Raw genomic sequence first — 20,171 nt, forward strand, 5'->3', positions numbered from 1 at the left:
CTCATGTTCAACACCTGGGAAGAAGAGTGCAAGCATAGGGACCTCAGCAATGCTGTGATCATGACTGTATTCAAGAAGTCGGATTGTGGTAATTACAGAGTAGTCTCCCTGCTGCCTGTCACAGGGAAGATCATTGCAAGCATCATCCTCAACCATGTCTACCTGGTGGCCGAAGAGGTCGTTCATGAGTCACAGTCACCATCAAGAGGCGCCACAGACATAATCTTCACTGGGCAGCAAATTCAAGAAAAGTGCAAAGAACAGCACAAACCATTGTGGATAGCCTTTTTTAATCACATGAAAGCTTTTAACTCTATCAACCATCAAGGCTTATGGAGTATGCTCCTCAAATTTAGCTGTCTCCAGAAATTTGTCACAATAGGTTTCTCAGCAACCCACCTGGATGTCAGCAAACACTGTGAGTCAACCAATCTTGTTGAAGCTCTGTCTCTCTCACGAGGGATCCCAGTCTTCACCTTTGAAGATCTCGCCCTGAAATCCTCTCCAGAAACTGCTCCAACTCTGACAGCCTCAATGACTGCATACCTCACAAGGTTTCAATATCATCTCCTGAGATTCCATTTCCCTGGATTCCTGGTTATGTACTCAAGCACCAACTCACAAGCACAACTTTAGCTCTTCGTCCGTACTAAATATGATACCACCACTTCAAAGGGGTACCTTTGCCCCAACGGCCCACAGCACAGAGTCGCCAACCTTCTGCTGCCTCCTTCAATTTCCAGGTCTTCTCCTGAGCCCACACCGCTTCAAGCCTGCCAACTACAGCTCTTTTTCAGCTCAGAGCCTCTTTTTCTTACTTGTTTTTGGGATGTGGCCGTCACTGCCTAGGCCAGCAATTATTGCCCATCCCAAATTGACCTTGTTCAGGGGGCATTTAAGAGACAACCATGTTGCTGTGGATCAGGCGTCATATGTAGGCTAGACCAGGTAAGGCCGGTAGATTTCCATCCATAAAGGACATTAAGTGAACCAGACGGGTTTTGATGACGATCGGCAATGGTTTCATGGACATCATCAGACTTTTAATTCCAGATTTTTGCTGAATTCAGATTTCACCATCTGCCATAGTGTGTTTCAAACCTGGGTTCCCAGAGCATTACCCTGGGTCCCTGGGTCCAGTGACAATACCACATGTCTTTCTCTGCTCCTTTCTTTCTCTAAACTGGAACCTCTCCCTGTCCCTTCTCCCTATCCCCTCATGGAAACTTCCTTTGAGGCCTCCCCCTCTCCCTTCTCCCTTGCCTAGGACAATTTAGATTATGGCACTCCCCTCCCAGTCACAAGACCTTGTTTTGGTGTTGTTTCTTTTTTTCCCCTTTTTACGCAGGCCCACTGCCATCAGGATGGCTGGGTCCTTTAGCTGCCTGTTTGCATATGCACCGTCCGCTCCCAGCCCATGCTTGTGCAAAATTCCCGAGGCTGTCAGGACTTGGTTTCCCCTTCCCCTGCTCCACAAGAAGGCAAGATGGATCTCACAACAGTACAAACAGCATGTACCTTTGGCTGCTCATAATAGGCAGAGTACTGGCTGTACTCAACCAACCCATGCTTGCAAAAATTAGAACATAACGTCTATCGTTAGATGTGATTCCATGATTGGACAACACTTGCTGAACAATCCCAAATGTGCTAAGAATTACGACAACAACCAATTTAAGGTTATCAGTCAGGCTTGTAATATGGCTCACTTATGCTTGCTCGAAGCTACGTATATTCAGGGATCTGTCCTCTACAGGCAAAAAGAACGTGTCCAGGCATTGTGCCTTTTTTTATTTGAACAGAAGCATAGCTCCCTGGTGCATTGGCCATGGCAATGCCTCGACCAATCAAAGTCGACTTGGCAATCAATCAGCACCCTTTTCTTGTGCAGTATAAATTGTTGCTTCCTTTGAAATTTGGCAATTTTGCATCTATTCTGCTGAGTACAAGATGAAAAGCTTTGACAATACGTCTCTTTCTTCAGCAATACTCAAAATGGAGAAGGTACATTCTGGGAGGCGCCGAACACAATGAGAGAGTTCCTCAGGAACACGCAGAGACGAAGTCAAGATGTCAGTAAGGGTGCACAAACCTCCATACAACTAACCCACCCGACTCCCCAAGAGCCAGCTGCCCCATATATGGCGGAGACTGCAGATGGTGCATTGGGCTGAACAAGCATCACAGAACCCATCCAACTTGAGTGGAAGGAAGTCATCCTCAATGCTGAAGGGCTGTCTACGAAGCTCATACTGACCCTTCTGGATTTGAGGAACTTCATATGTGTACCCAGTTTGATCCTCAATGCTGATTTCTTGTGCTCCGATATGTATCTTGGTTTATCACAGTAACACATGATGTGAAAGAGTAATGAAATGGCTGCCCTTGTGGAGTTGAAAGCCAGTGCTGTGAATTTTATTTTATGCTAGTTTAGAAATGTTTTCACCACAATGTTTTGAGAGGTCAGGAATAGTCCATGCAGAGAGTGAACACCTTATTATCTGCCCTTTCTAAATGGGCACTAAACAATAGTAAGCCTGCTTGTAATTTTCCACTAAATATCATTATAATTTGGTAAAAAGATCTTCTCTCTGGATCAATACAATAGAAACTAAAGTGGAATGTTCCAGAAGACTGGAAACTACAGTATTTAATTGTAATTTTAGGTGATAATGTAAAATGGGCAATGATGGATATTTATATCCCTTAGAAAACAAAAGCTAAAGAGTAGGGTGAGCTGTATTACACTTGTTTTACACAAATGGCTAAAGTCCAAATGACCCCATTGCCACTTACATTTCATTCCTGGTTCATGACTAAATCGGCAGCCATACTATCATCTCTCCAGATGTTTTGAAACGTTTCCAGTCCTGAATCCATAAGAAAATTGGGACACAGGGGAATATATGGGGAGAGCAGTAATTATGTTTGTCATGTGATGTACCCAAACTCACTCGGCAATCTGCAGGGATTTTTAACGGCTTTTTCCTGAAGTTATGTCAAAAGATTTTCCCTCTTTTCCCTCGGCAGGAATGGGCTTTTTGAGTGACTGGAGTGAGAGGGGATGGTGTGTGCAGCTGCCCCAGCTACTGAACAGCATGAGCACTGAGGATATTAAGGATCTTTCCTCTCTCCACTTTTCTCTATTTGTGTGAGGGAAGTGCAATTACTGTCACATTTTGTTTGCTGGGTTTCAGGCACAGAATGGCTTTTAAAAAAAATGTAGTCCTCCTAAGCAATGTCCTTTTACAACTCACTGTATATTTTGTCCTGCATTCATGTATCTTCAAACTGTTAGTACAAGACTAAAATGTGACCAAGATTATTCCTGACCTTAGCACCTGAGGTTCACACAAAATGTGAGCAATAGCAAAGGGAGTTGTTTTAGACAAGGAAAATCTCTGCTGGAAGAAAGAATCTACAAGTACTGCTTTCAGTTGCAGATCCAGCCTGGAGATGGACACACCTGGAAGGGTCACCCTGGACTCCCACTGTGGGACCGAGTAAACATAAGCACAACTGCAGCCAACGTGTACATATAATTAGTCCCAGGTTTCACAAAAAAGACAATATACCTGAGGTCAGATGAGAGGGATCTCAGTAGGAACACATGGCCATGATATGACAATTCACTTTAACAGATCCACCAGTCCCTCTGCCAATTGCATAGAACCCACTAATTTTACACCAAAAGAACCCCAAAACTAACAAAGTAACACCTCCAAATATGCCATTTACATTACGATGAAGACTGAGTTTATGTTGACTCCAGAATCTCCTAGATTTTGAGACAGAGATAAAAATTTGGCAAAGATGGGAGGCCATTCAGCCCATCAAGTCCAGTTATGCCAGAGCTATCTAATTAATCCAATTTCTGCCCTTTCCCCACAGTCCTGCACAGTTTTCCTTTTCAAGTGTTTATCCAATTCCCTTTTGAAAGTTACTGTTGAATCTGCTTCCGCTGCCCTTTCAGGCAACATGTTCCAGGTCATAAGTTGTTGCATAAAAAAGAAACTCCTTTTGCCGAATTCTTCTTTTGCAATTGGGTGATCCAGGCAACTTGGCCTTAAAACTAAAAAGTAAGGATTGGATTGCTTTTTCTGTCTTTAATCAGTTCAATTAATCTTTATTGAGTGCATTTTAGTACAATATTTTCCGAAACTTAACTGTTACAAACTTAAACATACTCCACACAAATAACAAACTGGGAATGTACAGGGAAAGCAAAAAAAAATTAACAGAATTTCATTCCATATTTACAGAATGCTGCTTGCAACATGCCTGCACACTTCATACATCCTAGAGGTGGGGACAACAAGTGCTCAAAAATCATGAGGGCACAAGAAAGGGTGCGGGTTGTTTAGGTACAACCTACAGTCTCTGGATTTCTGGTTCTGTTCACCCCGAGCGTGGCTGATCCTGTCTGAACTTTCCCCACGTCCTTCCATTGACTGCAATGCCTTTACCCTGCATGAAAGGAGGACACAAGACAAAAGAGGAATTATAAGGAGCCCAACTGCACAGTAATAACACCTTTCACTGCCTCAGGACATCCCAAAGCAGTCTTGCGGTTAAAAAAAAGAACTTTTGAAGAGTTGTTATAGCCATATTTGGCAAGCAATTTGTTGACAAAAAGCAGTGAGGTTGACCAGATAATCTGTTGCAGAGATGCTGGGTGATGAGTACTAAAATAGATCAATGTGAAATGGTTGACTTTGTTTGGGATAATGAGGAGGTTGCCTACTCATCGGAAAATATGTGTAAATGGGGTAGAGATGTTATGGGATCTAGGTTTCCCTACTCACAAATTATTAAAAACACAGATTAAGAAAGCTAACAAGATGCAAATAATGCATCGGTCTTCACCTCTAGGGGAATAGAATTCATAACAGAGAAGTTATGTTAGACTCATATAAACATAGGGCAAGACTTTACATACCAGGGGTGGGAACGGGCCTGACCCGGTCAGGCATAAAATAGTGCGCGATAACATCAGGGCACTCGCCCGATGTCATCTCACACTATTCTACATGATATTTCAATCGGCGGGCACGTGCGAAAGCTGGCAGCGTGACCACCAACAATTAAGAGGCCAATTAAGGCCCTTAATCAATTAATTTAAACATATTTTTCACTGCCTGTCCAAACATACGGCTGCCGGGCGGGAGAATCGGCCAGGCGGCCTTTGATATTTAAGCAAACCTCGTTCACGGGCGGGATGAGGTTTCCATAATTAAATAAAAAATAAATGTACATTTTTGGGCAGAATTTTTATTAGTTTCATGTTATCGTGAGTGAGCCCCATGTCAGGACATATTTTTTTCATATTTTCAAAATATTTTTTTTTGATTTTAACTTGTTCAGCTCCCTGGGTGTGGCGGTACAACTATCAGGGAGGATTGACCTGGCTGGGGCTCTTTCCTTGGAAAAGAGAAGGCATGGCGGATTTTCCAGCGCCGCCTGCTGCCCGGGTTGTCCGGTCCCGCTGAAAGTCGATGGACTTCTGGCTCGGCCACCGCATCCCCCGCGGCTGATCCTGCCAAGGTCGGGCTGGGAAATCTAAGCCTCAGAGGCGAGCTGATAGAGTTCATTAAAACTATGAAGGGGTTTGAAAGGGTAGATGTAAAGAAATTATGTTCCTACTTGTGGTCAAGTTTAAAATTGGGGTTCCTAAATATAAATTAATCACTAATAAATACAATTAAAAAAAACAGAAGAACTATATTTACCCAGTGAACAGTGAGAATGTGGAATTTGTCACCACCCGGAGAGGTGAGATGAATAGTTTGGATGCATTTTGGATCCTTTAAAAAGTACCTGGATGAGCACTTGGCACGTCATAACATTCAAGGCTATGGGCCTAGTGCTGGTAAATGGGATTAGGTAGGTAGGTCAGGTGTTTCTCATGTGTCGGTGCAGACTCGATGGGCCGAAGGGCCTCTCCTGCACTATGTGGTTCTGTGATTCTGCATTTAAGGGGAAGCTGAGTTAGTACATGAGAGATAAAGCAGAAAGTGCTGGAAAAACCCAGCAGGTCTGGCAGCATCTGTGAAGAGAGAAACAGAGTTAACGTTTTGAATCCGATTTGGAACTCTTCTTTTAAGAAGATTCATATTGGACTGAAACGTTAACTCTGTTTCTCTCTCCACAGATGCTGCCAGACCTGTTGGATTTTTCCCAGCACTTTCTGTTTTTATTTCAGATCTCCAGCATCTGCACTTTTTTGCTTTTATTTTTAGAACATGACGAAGAACGGAATAGAGGGATATGATGATAGGGTGAGATGAAGAACAGTAGGAGGAGGCTCATGTGGCATACAAATGCCAGCATAAATGTGTGGGGCCTGTTTTTGTGCTGTAGATTATCCATAATGATATGTAATTTTCAGCATCTGAGCTTCTCAGTGAGATCACCGTTCACTCTCTGAGATCTCACTCTACAGTTCAGCTGTGAGAGGTCACAATTCCACAGTTGATCTACCTAGCACCTAAATATGGAATCATAGAATGGCTACAGTACAGGAGGCTATTCAGCCCATTAAGCCCATGCAAGCTCTCCAAAAGAGCAATTTAGCTAGTCCTACTCCCCTGTATTTTTCCCTGTAACCCTTAATTTTTTCCCCTTCAAATACTTATACAATTCCCATTTTAAAGCCACGATTGAATCTGCTTCCAACACACTCTCAGGCAGTACCTTTCAGGCCATTCGCTGTGTAAAAAGATTTCCTCCTGTTGCCTTTGTCTCTTTTGCCAATCACCTTCAATTCTGTATCTTCTTATTCTCAATTCCTTACCACACAATATTCAGCCAGGGAAACCTAGTCAGATATACTGGCAGATAAGGGCCTTAAAGCATGACTCAGTCTTTATTCTCACACCTTACCAGTAAAGCTCCTAATGAAATGATGATAAATGCAACTCTTATCATTTATTATTCACTGCATTCACATTAATCACCTAAAAACTGTTATTGCAGTAATGACAAAATATAAAACTAAACTTCATTGTCTCTGTATCAGGCCTTTGAAAGAGCTATCAAATTAGCCTCACTCTCCCATTCTTTCCCAGTGGCCCTGAGAATGTTTCCTTTGCAAGTATTGCTGCAATTCCCTCTTGCAAGTTACTATAGAGTATGCTTTCAAATCACAACAACTCGCTTTATAAAATTTTCTCCTCATCTCCCCCTCTGGTTCTTTGGCCAATTGTCTTCAATCTATATCCATTGGTTACCAATCCTCCTACCAAATAGTTTCTCCTTATTCATCCTATTAAAATCTCTAATTATTTTGAACATCTCTATTAAATCTCCCCTCAACCTTTAGTTTCTCCACATAATTGAATTCCCCAATCCCTGGTACTATTCCAGTATATCCTCTCTGTAGCTCTTGAAGTCCTTGATATCTATCCTAAAATTATTGTGCCCTGAATTAGTCACTGTGCTCCAGCTGGGGTCTAACCAATGATTTATAATGGTTTAGCATAATTTCCTTGGTTTGGGGCTTGAGACCTCTATAAAGGCAAGAGTCTCATTGATTTTTTTCACTGCCCTATCAAATTGCTCAATCTCCAAATTTCCTCCCCCTTCCCATAGGGCTTCTGTCCTACAATATATGCTGCATCATCCAGGCTCTTCAGTAACAATGATGGCAAAGTTGTGTCCTGTGAGGGTAATAGTCATCACTGCATCATAACATCTCAGCAGACTTTCATGGGTTAATAGAGGTCAGCAATATATCTGGCTGGGATGTTAAGTGTGTCCATATGAGGGTTGACCAATTCCTACTGTATAAGTCGGTTCCATCCGAGACAGAGACCATGTCTAATCACTGACCAGTAAATCAAGGCAGGTCATTGGGTCTGATGCTAGCTGTGAAAGGCTGAATCAGGAATGCTCTAAGGAGATGATGAGTAAAAGCACTGATTGGTGGAAATGGAGAATAAAAACAGAGGACTAGAAACCCGGTTTCAGGCAGCCAGGTACTTGATTAGAAAATGTATATGACAGGACCCAATATGGTTTGCAGTGTCCATGCACATTCAGTCTGTCATCTTGGTTAGGGTGCCCTATGGTTTCACTGTTGCAGGCCACTTGGTGAAATCAGATCCTGCCTGCATACAGTGCGCATCGTGCATTCTGCAGTCTATTTTCTCAGGAACACAGCAGCGGCTGTTAAAGGTGGTCACTTGCAGCTGTCCCAAAGTTAAGTCTGACGCTTTTGGCTTTGCTGAATGTGAAACCAGGAGGAGCAGCAGTTCCTTCTCTCAGGTCCACCATAAATTGCAGGTTGCTCCTGTCACCAATCCTCCCCCTCCCCCTCCCAATTAGCACCATCGCCCCATTTTCAGACTCAGCTCAGAGCCTTGGCTACATCCCAGCCACATTTCAACAAATAGCCCTGTTCCCACCCATGATCGACGAGCTAGCTCCAGCTGCACGACTGACACCAGCAGCTAACCAAAAATATGTAAATGAGGTTTTCAGCACAAGCCCATTGGAGAAATTAATTAGCAATGTACTCATCTTATTCTGTTGATTTACATAATTTAATCCAGCATGATTTGTTATATGCCTTATGTAACCCTGTAATAAAATCCTTCAATGCACATGAAGCCCAAGAGTCCGTTCCCCTCGAATGAATTAAAATCCAGCCTCTCGCCATATCTCTCGCCCTACTAATCACCTATTTAACCCACGTACATGGCCTGTTTCAATCACTTTCCCTGGTAACTCATCCAGCAAGGCAATTAAAGTGACGTTCCCTGACCTCTCCTTCCACCTAAGCTCCTAATTCTTAAGTTTGTATCCCTTGGTGCTTAACCCTTCCCCACAGTGAGCAATTGGTTTGCCTGAACTTTGTCAGAGCACTCGTAACCTTCAAAACTTCGATTCAGTCACCGTGTCAAATAAATAATAATTTGCGTCCCAGGATCTGATTGAACAAAGGTGGCGAGCTGAGCATGGGTTAGGAACATGACCCTAACAGTCTGATAATGCTTTCACCATTCAGGCAGCATTCAGTGACCCCGATGATCTTTCCTTCAATAATACATTACCACAGCTCCTAACTACAATCCATATTGATATCATCTTTTTTTTTGTTTAACTAAAAGCATGAATCATTCATTGTCGGTTTAACCTTTTCATTTATTTTGGCATTTAATTTATATATAGAACTGATTATTGTATGGTTGATTGCCTTCAATTCACTTCCATATGTTGATTAATAAATGACGCTTTAATCCCTATTTATTTTACAGGCTGGGTACTTTAAAGATTCCTTTCAGCAAACTGAGGCCTAGTGTTGCTTAACCCTCCAGGATTTCCCTGGAGTCTGCAGAACTGAATATTAATCTCCAGGGCTGTTGATAGCAACTCAGGAGAAAGATCATAGGGCACTAAGAAAAAAAGTGTTTTTTTTCAAAATTTTCTTTCAATCTTCTTCAGGTATGTCCTCGATTACTCAAGGGTTGCTGAACGACAGCTTGTGCTGTAATTTTACTATGGGGCAGGACTAAGAGGCAGGTCTGAAGTCTATCTCAGCCGGAATGGGGATTTAAACCCTATGCTGTTGATGCTATTCTGAACCACCAGCCTACAAGTTACAAGACTATAGAAGTTAGTTGGGAAAAAAGACTGTCTGACTGTCAACAACCATCCAGCTGATTGGTGAAGAGTCCATTCGCTTCCCAGTTGCTATGGAAAGGTGACATTCTGTGAGGATGGAAAATTTGGTGAACCAGAGGGGGTGGGGGAGATAGTATATCATTTAATGATACCTCCAGGAATGCATCCAACTATGGTTGGCAATACTGCCAAAGCTTGCCTCTGGATGTTGAGGTATTAATCCAGTAGGGAATTCAGGGGAAATTTCTTAGCCCAGAGAGTGGTTCATTTGCTGCAAGGCACCCTAAGGTGTCCCAAAAAGCCCAGGTCGAATGTTGGATTCACTCCACACATGGTTGAGGCAAATAGCATAGATGTTGTCAAGGGCAAGTTAGATAAACACGAGGGGGAAAGGAACACGGTGTGCTGATAAATGGAGATGAAGCAGGCTGGGGGGAGTCTTGTGTGGAGCATATGCACCAGCATAAAGCAGCTGGGCCAAATGGCCTGAGCCCATGCTGTAAATTCAGTGTAAATGTGTGGTCCACAGCAAAGTCTAACGGTGGCATATGTGCTTGCTGTCTGGAAAGTCTTTACAGAATATAACAGAGTGGGGCTGGAGTGGTGAGACTGTGTTTCTTTATATGTTTGGTGCCTTGGTTGTGGAGTTCCTGTGAAACCAGTCACTACCACGCTCCCAATTCTCAGACTCTGCCTGCCACTGGGCTCTGTCACTCAACAAGCACTTCCTCAGTCATTTTTCAAATTCTGACAGCAGCTCCCTAGAGTTTAGATGGAGGATTTTTTTTCCCTTCCACTTATTTGTTTAGCTTGAGGTACAGTCTGTCAGAGAGGTCAGCTATGAAGAGAGTAACCTTTGAACAGTGTTCAAGATCAGGAATGTGGTGACTGCCAATCCGCTGTCGCGTATAAATATTTAAATACCAACACCCTGAAAGAACAGAGCCTCTTTTCTGCTTTCCCTCCTTCAACCTTGGCCAAGCATTCACTCTCACTTCTGTTTCAGGAACACTCCATTTTATTACGGAACTAAAATAAATGTGTTGATTATTGCCACAAGGAACATAAATAAGAACAGAAAGGAGTGGAAAGCATTTCCCGCTCAGCGACTCAGCATGCTCAGGCTCCGTAAAGCATGTCATGTGTCCAACATTGCTTATCACACTCTAAAAGACCCTCACCTCCAATGTGCCTTAGGCCCCCAACCAGTTAGGAACCCACTTCTGTCTCAGTCTCACCAATTGCTTTCCCACAACAGCTACCCTTAGGATTGAGGTGGCCATCAATGCTAAACCAAAGGAGCGTTACCGACATGACATTTCTATTGCTGTGAAGTCCATCTTAGTCATCAGAAATTCATGGCTTGTTCACAGACTTTCTCGCATTCCTCATCCCCCACACTGGATGCTCTGGGGAATTGCTGTCGTCCCTTGGAAGTCTGCAACAAGGAGGTTAAGTTTTCTGCCACCTGATCTCCACTAATTACCCAGTGATTTTGTAGCTTGGACATCACGGGCTATAGAGTACACAGAATCCAGCAGAGTACACATTTGGTAACACTTGCACCTCTGAGTCTGAAGATTGTGTTTTTAAGTTCCACTCCAGAGACCAGGCTGACACTCTAGTGCAGACGTACTGAGGGCTTGCTGAGCTCCCAGATGTACCATCTCTCAGATGAAATGCTGCCTGTCTTTTTTGGTGGATGTAAAAGATCCTGTGGCAATATTTTTGAAGAACAGCAGGTGAGTTAACCCCAGTGTCCTGACCAATATTTATCCCACAATCACTAGAGCAGTTTTGTTAGCCATTATCACATTACTGTTTGCGAGGCTTTGTTGTGTTCAAACTGGCTGCCACGTTTCCTACAAAACAACAGAAGCAACACTTCAAAATGGCATCATTTGCTACAGGGCTTTTTGGGACATCCTAAGGTTGTGAAAGCTGCTGCATAAATGCTAGTTTTCTCCCTTTTTTAACAGTTGAAAGTCATCGGCAATTTTTACCCAGTGAGTAGCGAGAATGTGGAACACATTGTCATATGGTGAGGGTGGAGCAGAAAATGCAGGTACTGCATAGACGAGGGTGAAGAAACAAAGAGGAACTCGGGAGCAGGGCGGGAGTAGGTCATTATCGTTTCAGGAGGTGTACGCGGAGTATAAAATGTGGTCAATCCAGCTGGGCCAAATGGTCTGATTTTTCACTGTTGGTTTGATGTCTTTTTGTAGTCTACTCCTTTCAGCACTCCTCTATCACACATGGACCCTCTCTTATAGCCCAAAGAGACTGATAGGGGGAGAGCACTCAGAGCTGGATCATATGGAAACATTAGGATCAAGGGTAGGCAGTTCAGTTACTCAAGGTTACTGCACCACTCAGTTGATGATCCGATTCTTAACTCCATTTACTTCCTTTTGCTTCATATCTCTAGTTACTCGTACTCAACAAAAACCTGTCAGTCTCTGTCTCAAAAGCACCAACTGTCCCCTAGTGCTCACAGAATTTCGAGGGGTTATAAATTGTGGGTAAATCAGACATGCTGTGATTTACCTTCATCTTGAATTTATTTAAGTATTTGCCCATCTCAGCTCATCGACTGTCGAAACCCTCACCGATGCCTCTATTCCAAAGCACTCCTGGCTGCTCTCATACATTAGACCTTCCGGAAATTTGAGGTCATTCAAAGCTCTGCTGCCCGTGACTTAAATCACAGCAAGTCCTGTTCCCCTATCACTCCTGTGCTCACTGACTTACAGTGGATCTTGGTCAAGGAAAGTCTTGATCTTAAAATGCTCATCCTTATTTTCAAACATCTCTATGGCCTTGACCCTCACTATCTCTGTAATATCCTCCAGCCCCATAACCCTCCCAAGATATCTGAGTTCCACTAATTCTGGACTCTTGTGCATTCCCAATTTTAATTACTCCACCATTGGTGACTGTGCCTTCAGTTGTCTAGACCTCTGGAATTCCCTCCCTAAACCTTTCCATCTCTCAATGTCAGTTTCCTCCCTTAAGGCACTCCTTAAAGCTTACCCCTCTGAACAAGCCTTTGGTCATCTGACCTAATGGCCCAAATCCTCCTATATGTGTTGTTTTACTTAAGTTAAGTCCCTGATGCCAGTCAGGACCCTGACGAAGTCCTGACATGCACACATCCACACTACTTGTGCAGGAAGCTTGGAAGGTCTAATTGCCGGTTTTACGCTGTCCAGATGGCTCCTCAACTCCAACAACAGTGGGATCAGATCACCAGAACCATGGAAATTTGGGCTGTTTGCACTATGCTTACCCTGGTTTTATACGGATTTACTTAGAAATTCTCACAGCAGGTATAAAACTAGTGAAACTCAGTAAATCAGCTGGAGTATCAAAGCACAATGGCAACTAAAGCAATGTTCACACCCCCCACCCTGCCCCGACAATGATCCCCCCCCTCCCTGCCCGGTCTGGCAATGTTCAGTCCTGCCCCGGCAATGATTCCACCCCCGCCCCACCAATGTGCCCCCCACCGACCCCAGCAATGCTCCCCCCACCGCCACCTGCCCCGGCAATGCTCCCCCCCCACCCTGGTAATGTTCCCCCCAGCCCCGGCAATGTTCACTCCTGCCCCGGTAATGTTCACCCCCGCCCTGGTAATGTTCCCCCCACCTCACCCCGGTAATATTCACCCCCAGCCTGGTAATGTTCCCCCACCTCACCCCGGTAATGTTCATCCCCACACTGGCAATGTTCACCCCTGCCCCAGCAATGCTCCCACCACCCACCCCCACCCTGGCAATATTTCCCCCACCCCAAGTAATGTTCACCATCCTCCCCCCCAACCCCCACCCTGCCCCAGGAATGTTCACCCCACTCCAGTCAGTGCTCACCTCTTCCCACACCCCCTCACCCAATTCACTTTCCAGAATCTCTGGTTCCTGTCCAACCAATATTGGAAGAGTCAGTATCATCAGGAGGTGTGGTGCTAAGCATTTTTGGGACAGAAGTGAGGTGAGGGGAGCTGAACATTGTAGGGGGTGAAGGAGGGAGCGAACACTGTCAGGGTGTGTGAGAGGAGGGTGAACACTGTGAAGGCTGAGGGGAGTGAACACTGGGGTGAAAGAGGGGTAAACACACTCCAGGCTGAAGGGGGTGGGGGGGTTTGAGGGAGGGTTTTGACATTGTTGAGGGGTGGGTGGGTGTGAGTTTAGTACTGTCTGTAGGGTGGGGCCACGCAGTAACAGACGTTGACAGCGATATATGAAAGTCAATGAAGTGAAGACAGACGTTAAAGGCTTTCTTTAGTTCAAAATGAGAAAAGGGGCTGTGGCTGTGCTAGAATCACCCTCGACAACTGGCCTCTTGACTGTTCATTCCTGCATCCCTGCTGCAGCCAACATCAGAAGGTGCAAATGCTCCATTGTTAAAATGATTAACAGGCAGTTTAAATTGCAGTCAGCATCGGATACACGCTCTCTGTCGCTGACTGGAATATCTGAGCCATTATCTCCTGTGGCTCGGTGTCATTCTTTGTTTTCTACTGCCTCTGCCTCGGTGACACACATTTCATTACAGTAAAGGTGTCATATAAATATAAGTTGTTGTTGGAATGAAGCTTTGGTACATTTTAGGAGTGAGCAGTAAATTGTTCATGATTGCCATAGTTACAACACCAGACCGAGCACTGCCTGGTTTCTGTTATTTATTCCATCGAGAATGTAATGTGGGAACACAGAATTGAGACAACTGAATGCATAAACTCCTGGAAGAAAAGGACAATATCAAAACCTCTAACTTAGTACATGGCACCGAAGCAGCTCTTATTGACTGAGATGATGGGATTGTCCCAGACTGACCCTCAGGAATGGCAGTGGGCATTCGGTCAGGCTGCAGAAGGAGTGCCCGGCTATTCAACACTCTGCCATCAAAGGGAAACAGGGAAGCAATCAAATTCTGGACTTACCAGAAAGTTGAAGCAGCAAAGTTCTGAGCACTGGGTTGAATGGACATCACTAGAATTCCAACAAGCACCGACACACAAAGCAAAATGTTCAAAATGAGTCAATTAATGAGCGGTGTAATGTAACACCAGAGGTACTTCGTATCATTGTCCGACTACACCTCTCTTGTCAACTACAAGCAAGGTCAGTGGGGTCCATCGCTTGTACCGCTTGCAAAAGAATCACATCTTTTCTATACAGTTAATCCAAAGAGTTAATAAGAAGTCTGATCACCAATGCCTGCCAGCCACAAGCACAGGCCTTGTGTATGTTGCCTGATAAATACCTACTTCCCCCTTTGTACAAGTGTAGCTGGCTCGTGTTCTGCCAACGTTCAGAGTCATTGCTATCAAAACACAGACATTGTTGCAGAAAATGCAAGCAAAGAATGATTACTTCTGATCATCTTCAATATGAAGATATAAAGGATCTGGAATCCATCTTAGGGAAGGGGCAGTCTCTTGGCACCAACATCTGAAGAACATCACTTATGAAGAAAAAAGAAATGCATCTAACAAACATTAAAGAATATCACAGCATGTTCTTTGGAATAATGGGATATTCATTTGATTCCAGTTTCACAGGCCCTGGCTTCATGAAGGGACAGATTGTTTTCTTAAAAAAGAGATTATCCGGCCAGATCTTGTTTGTTTTTCTTAAGGACAGGAATGCATGATTTCCGAATAGGATCAGTCTGGTAGACAGTAACAATGTGTTTCCTTCATAAGAATGGTCTTGAGCCCATGAGAAATGGTCTGCGTCTTTCTTTTACACCACCAGTGCTGTTTAGACATGTCCCATCATCCACTGCTGTCATGCCATAGCTGAAGTTGATTGGCTGATTTGTCCTCTCATTGACTGAATGCTGTTCAGAATTTTCTTCTGGTGACCAGCCAAAGTGACCCCTATCCTCAGCAAGTCCCTGCAGGAAAGACAACAATCATTATTTCAATAATACTAACAAAGTATGTTCATGGGATCTCACTTTTCCCATGTTAGGTTTTATTTGATTCTGTGTGTGTGCCTCTGTGTTAGAGTGAGAGTGCTGCATGTGAGTTTGAGAGCATGTCTGTCTGTACATGTGTCTGTGAGTGTGTGTGTCTGTATGTGTGTGCGTATGTGTGTCTGTATGCATGTGTGCATGCAGCTGTGCCTGTGTGAGCATGTCTGTCTGTGTGCATGTCCGTGTGCATGCGTATGTGTGAGAGCGAGTGTGTGTATGTCTATGTGTCTGTGTGAGATTTTGTCTGTGTGTCTGTGTGAATGTGAGATTGTGCATGTGTCTGTCTGTGTGAGTGTGTTTGTGCATGTGCCTGTGAGTGAGAATGTGTCTGTATGTGTGCATGTGTCTATGTGGGTGCATATGTGTGAGAGCAAGAGTGGGTGTGTGTGTGAGATTGTGTCTGTTTGTGTGTATCTGTCTCTGTGTGCCTGTGTGTGCATGTGTGTGTATGTGAGTGTGTGTCTGTGTGAGTGTGAGATTGTGTGTGTGTGTCTCTGTGAGTCAATGTGTCTGTTTTTTTATGTGTGCTTCTTCCAGAAAAATAAATTATTTCTGTTATCGGCTCTTCTTCCCCCAGCTTTCTCTCCTAATCCTTTGCTTCCACATCTAGAGAGCTGCCTTCAACAAGCTCATCCAGCGTGTTCCCATGTGTAACCTCTTGTAGACTGAATTGGGGGCAGAGTGGAGGGGGGAGGTGGTGGGTGGGTGGTGGTGGGGGGGTGGGTGGGTATGGTGCGGTGGTTGGGGCTTTGCGAGGTAGGAAGGAAGGTGGAGGTGGTGATTCTGAGAGTTCCCAGCTTTACCCATGTCTGCAGCTGTCATTATCCAACAGTCTGCAATCATGGTTAGATGGGAATTCAGGTCCCAGAAGTGAAAGAAGAGTGTGCAATAGATCTCCTGAATACACTCCCTATTTTGCTTCATAGAATATTTAGCAGAGGTCACACTGAACAATGAAATGCAAGTGGCAAGTTTGAACAAAAAGAGCTGGCCTAACTCTAGTCCAGAGCTGAAATTTTGAATTTGGGTGAGTGTGTGAAGTGAATGATAGGAATTCAACTGCCTGTTCCCCATCTCTCCTGATTTCAATTTCCCTTGAAGTTTTCATGACAGCATTTTGATATCTCACCCAGCATCTGCTCAGTGAGTGTCAGCAGGCTATACAACAGTAGAAATCATCACACCTCTGCTCTTGTATGGTGAAGATCAATGGTTAGTGATCAGGAGTGACAATCCTCACTGATTTTCCTGCTGCCAGCACTGATCAACTTTGGAACCTGGAACTTTCTCAGTGCGTCTGGGTTGTTACACTTGAATGTAATCCAATTCTCCGAAAGCTGACTGCACGTCTTTGTGGCACAGTGCCAACATTTAGTGACTTTACATAAATGCCACATCCTGGCCAGTTCTCCTCAACTGCTCATGTGGAAGGATTCACTGAGGGTGACTGCGGGCAGGAATTATTTCAGAGGCAGTCAGGGTTAGTTTTAGTATCCTGGGAGGAATGAGCCAATCGACCTTCTTTTCCAATCCTCGCTTGTACATTCCCTACGATACTCACTCAGAAGTCATCTGTGTGCTCAGCTGGAGGGAGGTGAATCCAGAATTGAGGAAGTTCTCTCTGTACTGACTCATCTTGATTGCACTAAGCCAATCTTCTACTGAGGTGAAAGCAGTGAAGTCAGGGACACTGCGATCCAACAGGGGCTGCGAAGGCCTGCGTTCATTAGCAAACAACAAAAAGAGAACATCAGTGTCTCTGACAAACAAATAACAACTGTCGCAAAATTCTCTCTCATTCCCGTTCTCAAGAAAAGCTCAAATCAACGCATTTGCTCCTCTAATCCTCTCTTTCGGACCATCTCACCCTCCGCCACCTTAGACCCTGGAAAGAATTAGTCCTATTTTCATGAGAGGACAAAATGGCCCCTGGCAGTTTTTAATTGACTTTTGTTTTATAGGAAAGAAGTGACTGGAGTTTGGATGTCTGTGATATTAGGGAGAAAAACCATGGCTAGAAATATCCATAATCAGAAAGAACTGGACATTAAATTGCCTCTGATTTTCCCTGGAGTTTAGTTATTTGTTGTTCTTTCCTGAGAAAATAAGACACTTTCTCTCTCTCAAGGTGACTTCAAAGTGTCAGCTTTACTCAATGGATAGCACTCTTGCCTCTGAGCAGGAGGTTCTGTGTTCAAGCACCTCTTTGATCTTTTGAATACCAAGGAGTGCTGCACTGTTGGAGGTGCTGTCTTTTGGACAAGATCTTAAGCCAAGGCCCCATCTGCCTATTCAGGTTGGCAATAGTTAAAGAGGTGACAGGAAACTACTATTGCAGTGCTTGCTCAGAAACCAACACTACAAATATAGACTACCTGGTCCTGTATCTCATTGCTGTTTGTGAGGCTGTCGACAAAGTGGTGATTTCATTTGTTGACAAAATAACAGTAACCACATTTCAAAAACAAGTTATGAAGCTGAGAAGCACTTTGGGGCACCCCTAGAGATAAGAGGTTATATACAAATAAAATGTTGCCCATTCTGTCATTCATTCTCTTCAAGTAGAGACAGTCCAGCCACAAGATGTCTCCACAGGCACTTTACAAGGTCATCCCTCAAGTACGTATGAATTAATCAGCTTTGGCCTGGGGAGTTTCACAAAACAAAACTTGCAGCACAAGTCAACTTTTTTCATGATTTTTGAAAGTCAGACAGTCTGCAGAGATGAGTTGAAGAGTCAGAACATCACTTGGTTCCAGTTACAAGCCACGAGCTGCCCTGGCTCTCGTTACTGTTATTAGATTATGAGTTTAGATGAATGAATGGGGTTTTTGTTTATAAAGGAAGGTTGGAGTGTAATGAGACACCACCTTGGACCCTGGAAAGAATTAGTCCTCTCTATTTTCATGAGAGGACAAAATGGCCCCTGGCGCTTTTTAATTGACTTTTGTTTTGTAGGAATTCAGAATGACTGGGGATGGGAAGACAAACCATAGCTATAAATATCTATAATCATGGAGAATTGGACATTAAGTTGCCTCTGATTTTCCCTGGGGCTTAGATATTTGTTGCCCTTTCCTGTTTTGATAGTTTGTAGAAAATAAGAGACTAAGCCTTCACCACCTCATTAAATTCTGCTCGAAAGGATGTTTGACTTTAGTTATTTTGACATTGGCTTTGTAAGGCTATAGAAGGAGGTTACAGAGATGGAAGAGGGGGCAAAGCCATGGATGGATTTAAACATAAGGATGGGAATTTTAAATTTGAGGCATTAAAGAACTGCTGCACAAACATTACTTGACCCCTTCGTGAAGTTCGTCAAAGACAGCTCACGAACCAGTTCAACTTTAATAATGAGATTCAGCATGCCTAATCTGGCAGACAAAAAGACACATTTTTAGGAGACTCCAGACTGCCTTCTCCTTCACTTATAATTCTTTCAGCCCTTTTTCCAACTGAAGCACCTTGCTGTAAGATAGCGAGCAGTATGCCTCACAGAGAGATGGCTCCAGTGTTTACTGGTGGGATGCCCCAATGGGGACAAGGAGTTCTGGCTGGGACATTGTTTCCTGAATGCCGTGAAGTTAAGTTGTGGCATGTGAGGGAGGATCAGTCATCATGGGGAGGCTGACACCCACATCCTGTAAATGAATTTTAAAAAATATACGAGGGAGAAAGAAATAAACAGATACATGGAGGCAGGATGGGAAGAGGTAATTAGAGTGCAAGAAGGCTCATGTGATATAAGTGCCATCACTGACCTGTCAGGCTGCATGACCTGCTTCTGATTTGTAAACTCTGTAATTTCATGTGAATGTCTCCCTGTTGTGCTGGCATTTTTCATGAACATAAGCTAATAAAGAAAGATTTGTACTTATACATCATTTTTTGCAACCTCAGTACATCCCAATGTGCTTGGCAACCATTTTTTTTCTATTTTTAATGGGATGCAGATGTCACTGGCTAGACCAGCATTTATTGCCTATCTTTAATTGCCCTTGAGAAGGTGGTGGTGAGCTGCTTTCTTGAACCGCTGCAGTGCCTGTGGTGTAGGTACACCCACAGTGCTGTTAGGAAGGGAGTTCCAGGGTTTTGACCCAGCAACAGTGAAGGAATGACGATATATTTCCATGTCAGGGTGGTGTGTGGTTTGGGGGGACATTTGCAGGTGGTGGTGTTCCCCTGTGCCCGCGGCCCTTCTCCTTCTAAGTGATAGAGGTTGTTGGTTTGGAAGGTGCCGTCGAAGGACATGAGTTTCAGCAGTGCATTTTGTAGATGGTACACACTGCTACTGTGCGTCAGTGGTGGAGGGAGTGAATGTTTGTGGATGGGATGCCAATCAAGCGGGCTGCTTTGTCCTGGATGGTGTCCAGCTTCTTGAGTGTTGTGGGAGCTGCACTCATCCAGGCAAGTGGGGAGTTTTCCATCACACTCTGGACATGTGCTTTGTAGATGGTGGACAGGATTTGGGAAGCTATGAGGTGAGTTACTTGCTACAGAAGTCCCAGCTCTTGTAGCCACAGTATTTACATGGATGGTCCAGTTCAGTTTCTGATCAATGGTAA

At 44.0% G+C, this 20,171-nt stretch overlaps 1 protein-coding gene across 2 annotated transcripts in view; it reads right to left on the minus strand.

Moving 5' to 3' along the window:
* Positions 1 to 4,101: 4,101 nt before the first annotated feature.
* The window catches only part of LOC121291029 (ephrin type-B receptor 1), a 550,430-nt gene continuing 534,360 nt past the window's right edge, over positions 4,102 to 20,171 (minus strand). For both annotated transcript variants that reach the window (XM_041212061.1, XM_041212060.1), the window contains 3 exons: positions 17,168 to 17,323; positions 14,567 to 15,525; positions 4,102 to 4,467 (listed from right to left, as the gene is read on the minus strand). In XM_041212061.1, the coding sequence (XP_041067995.1) occupies positions 15,417 to 15,525; positions 17,168 to 17,323 (265 nt within the window). In that variant the 3' untranslated portion in view covers positions 4,102 to 4,467; positions 14,567 to 15,416. The remainder of the gene's footprint in view (positions 4,468 to 14,566; positions 15,526 to 17,167; positions 17,324 to 20,171) is intronic.

The sequence above is a fragment of the Carcharodon carcharias genome, chromosome 2, assembly GCF_017639515.1.
Source record: "Carcharodon carcharias isolate sCarCar2 chromosome 2, sCarCar2.pri, whole genome shotgun sequence".
Lineage (NCBI taxonomy): Eukaryota > Metazoa > Chordata > Chondrichthyes > Lamniformes > Lamnidae > Carcharodon > Carcharodon carcharias.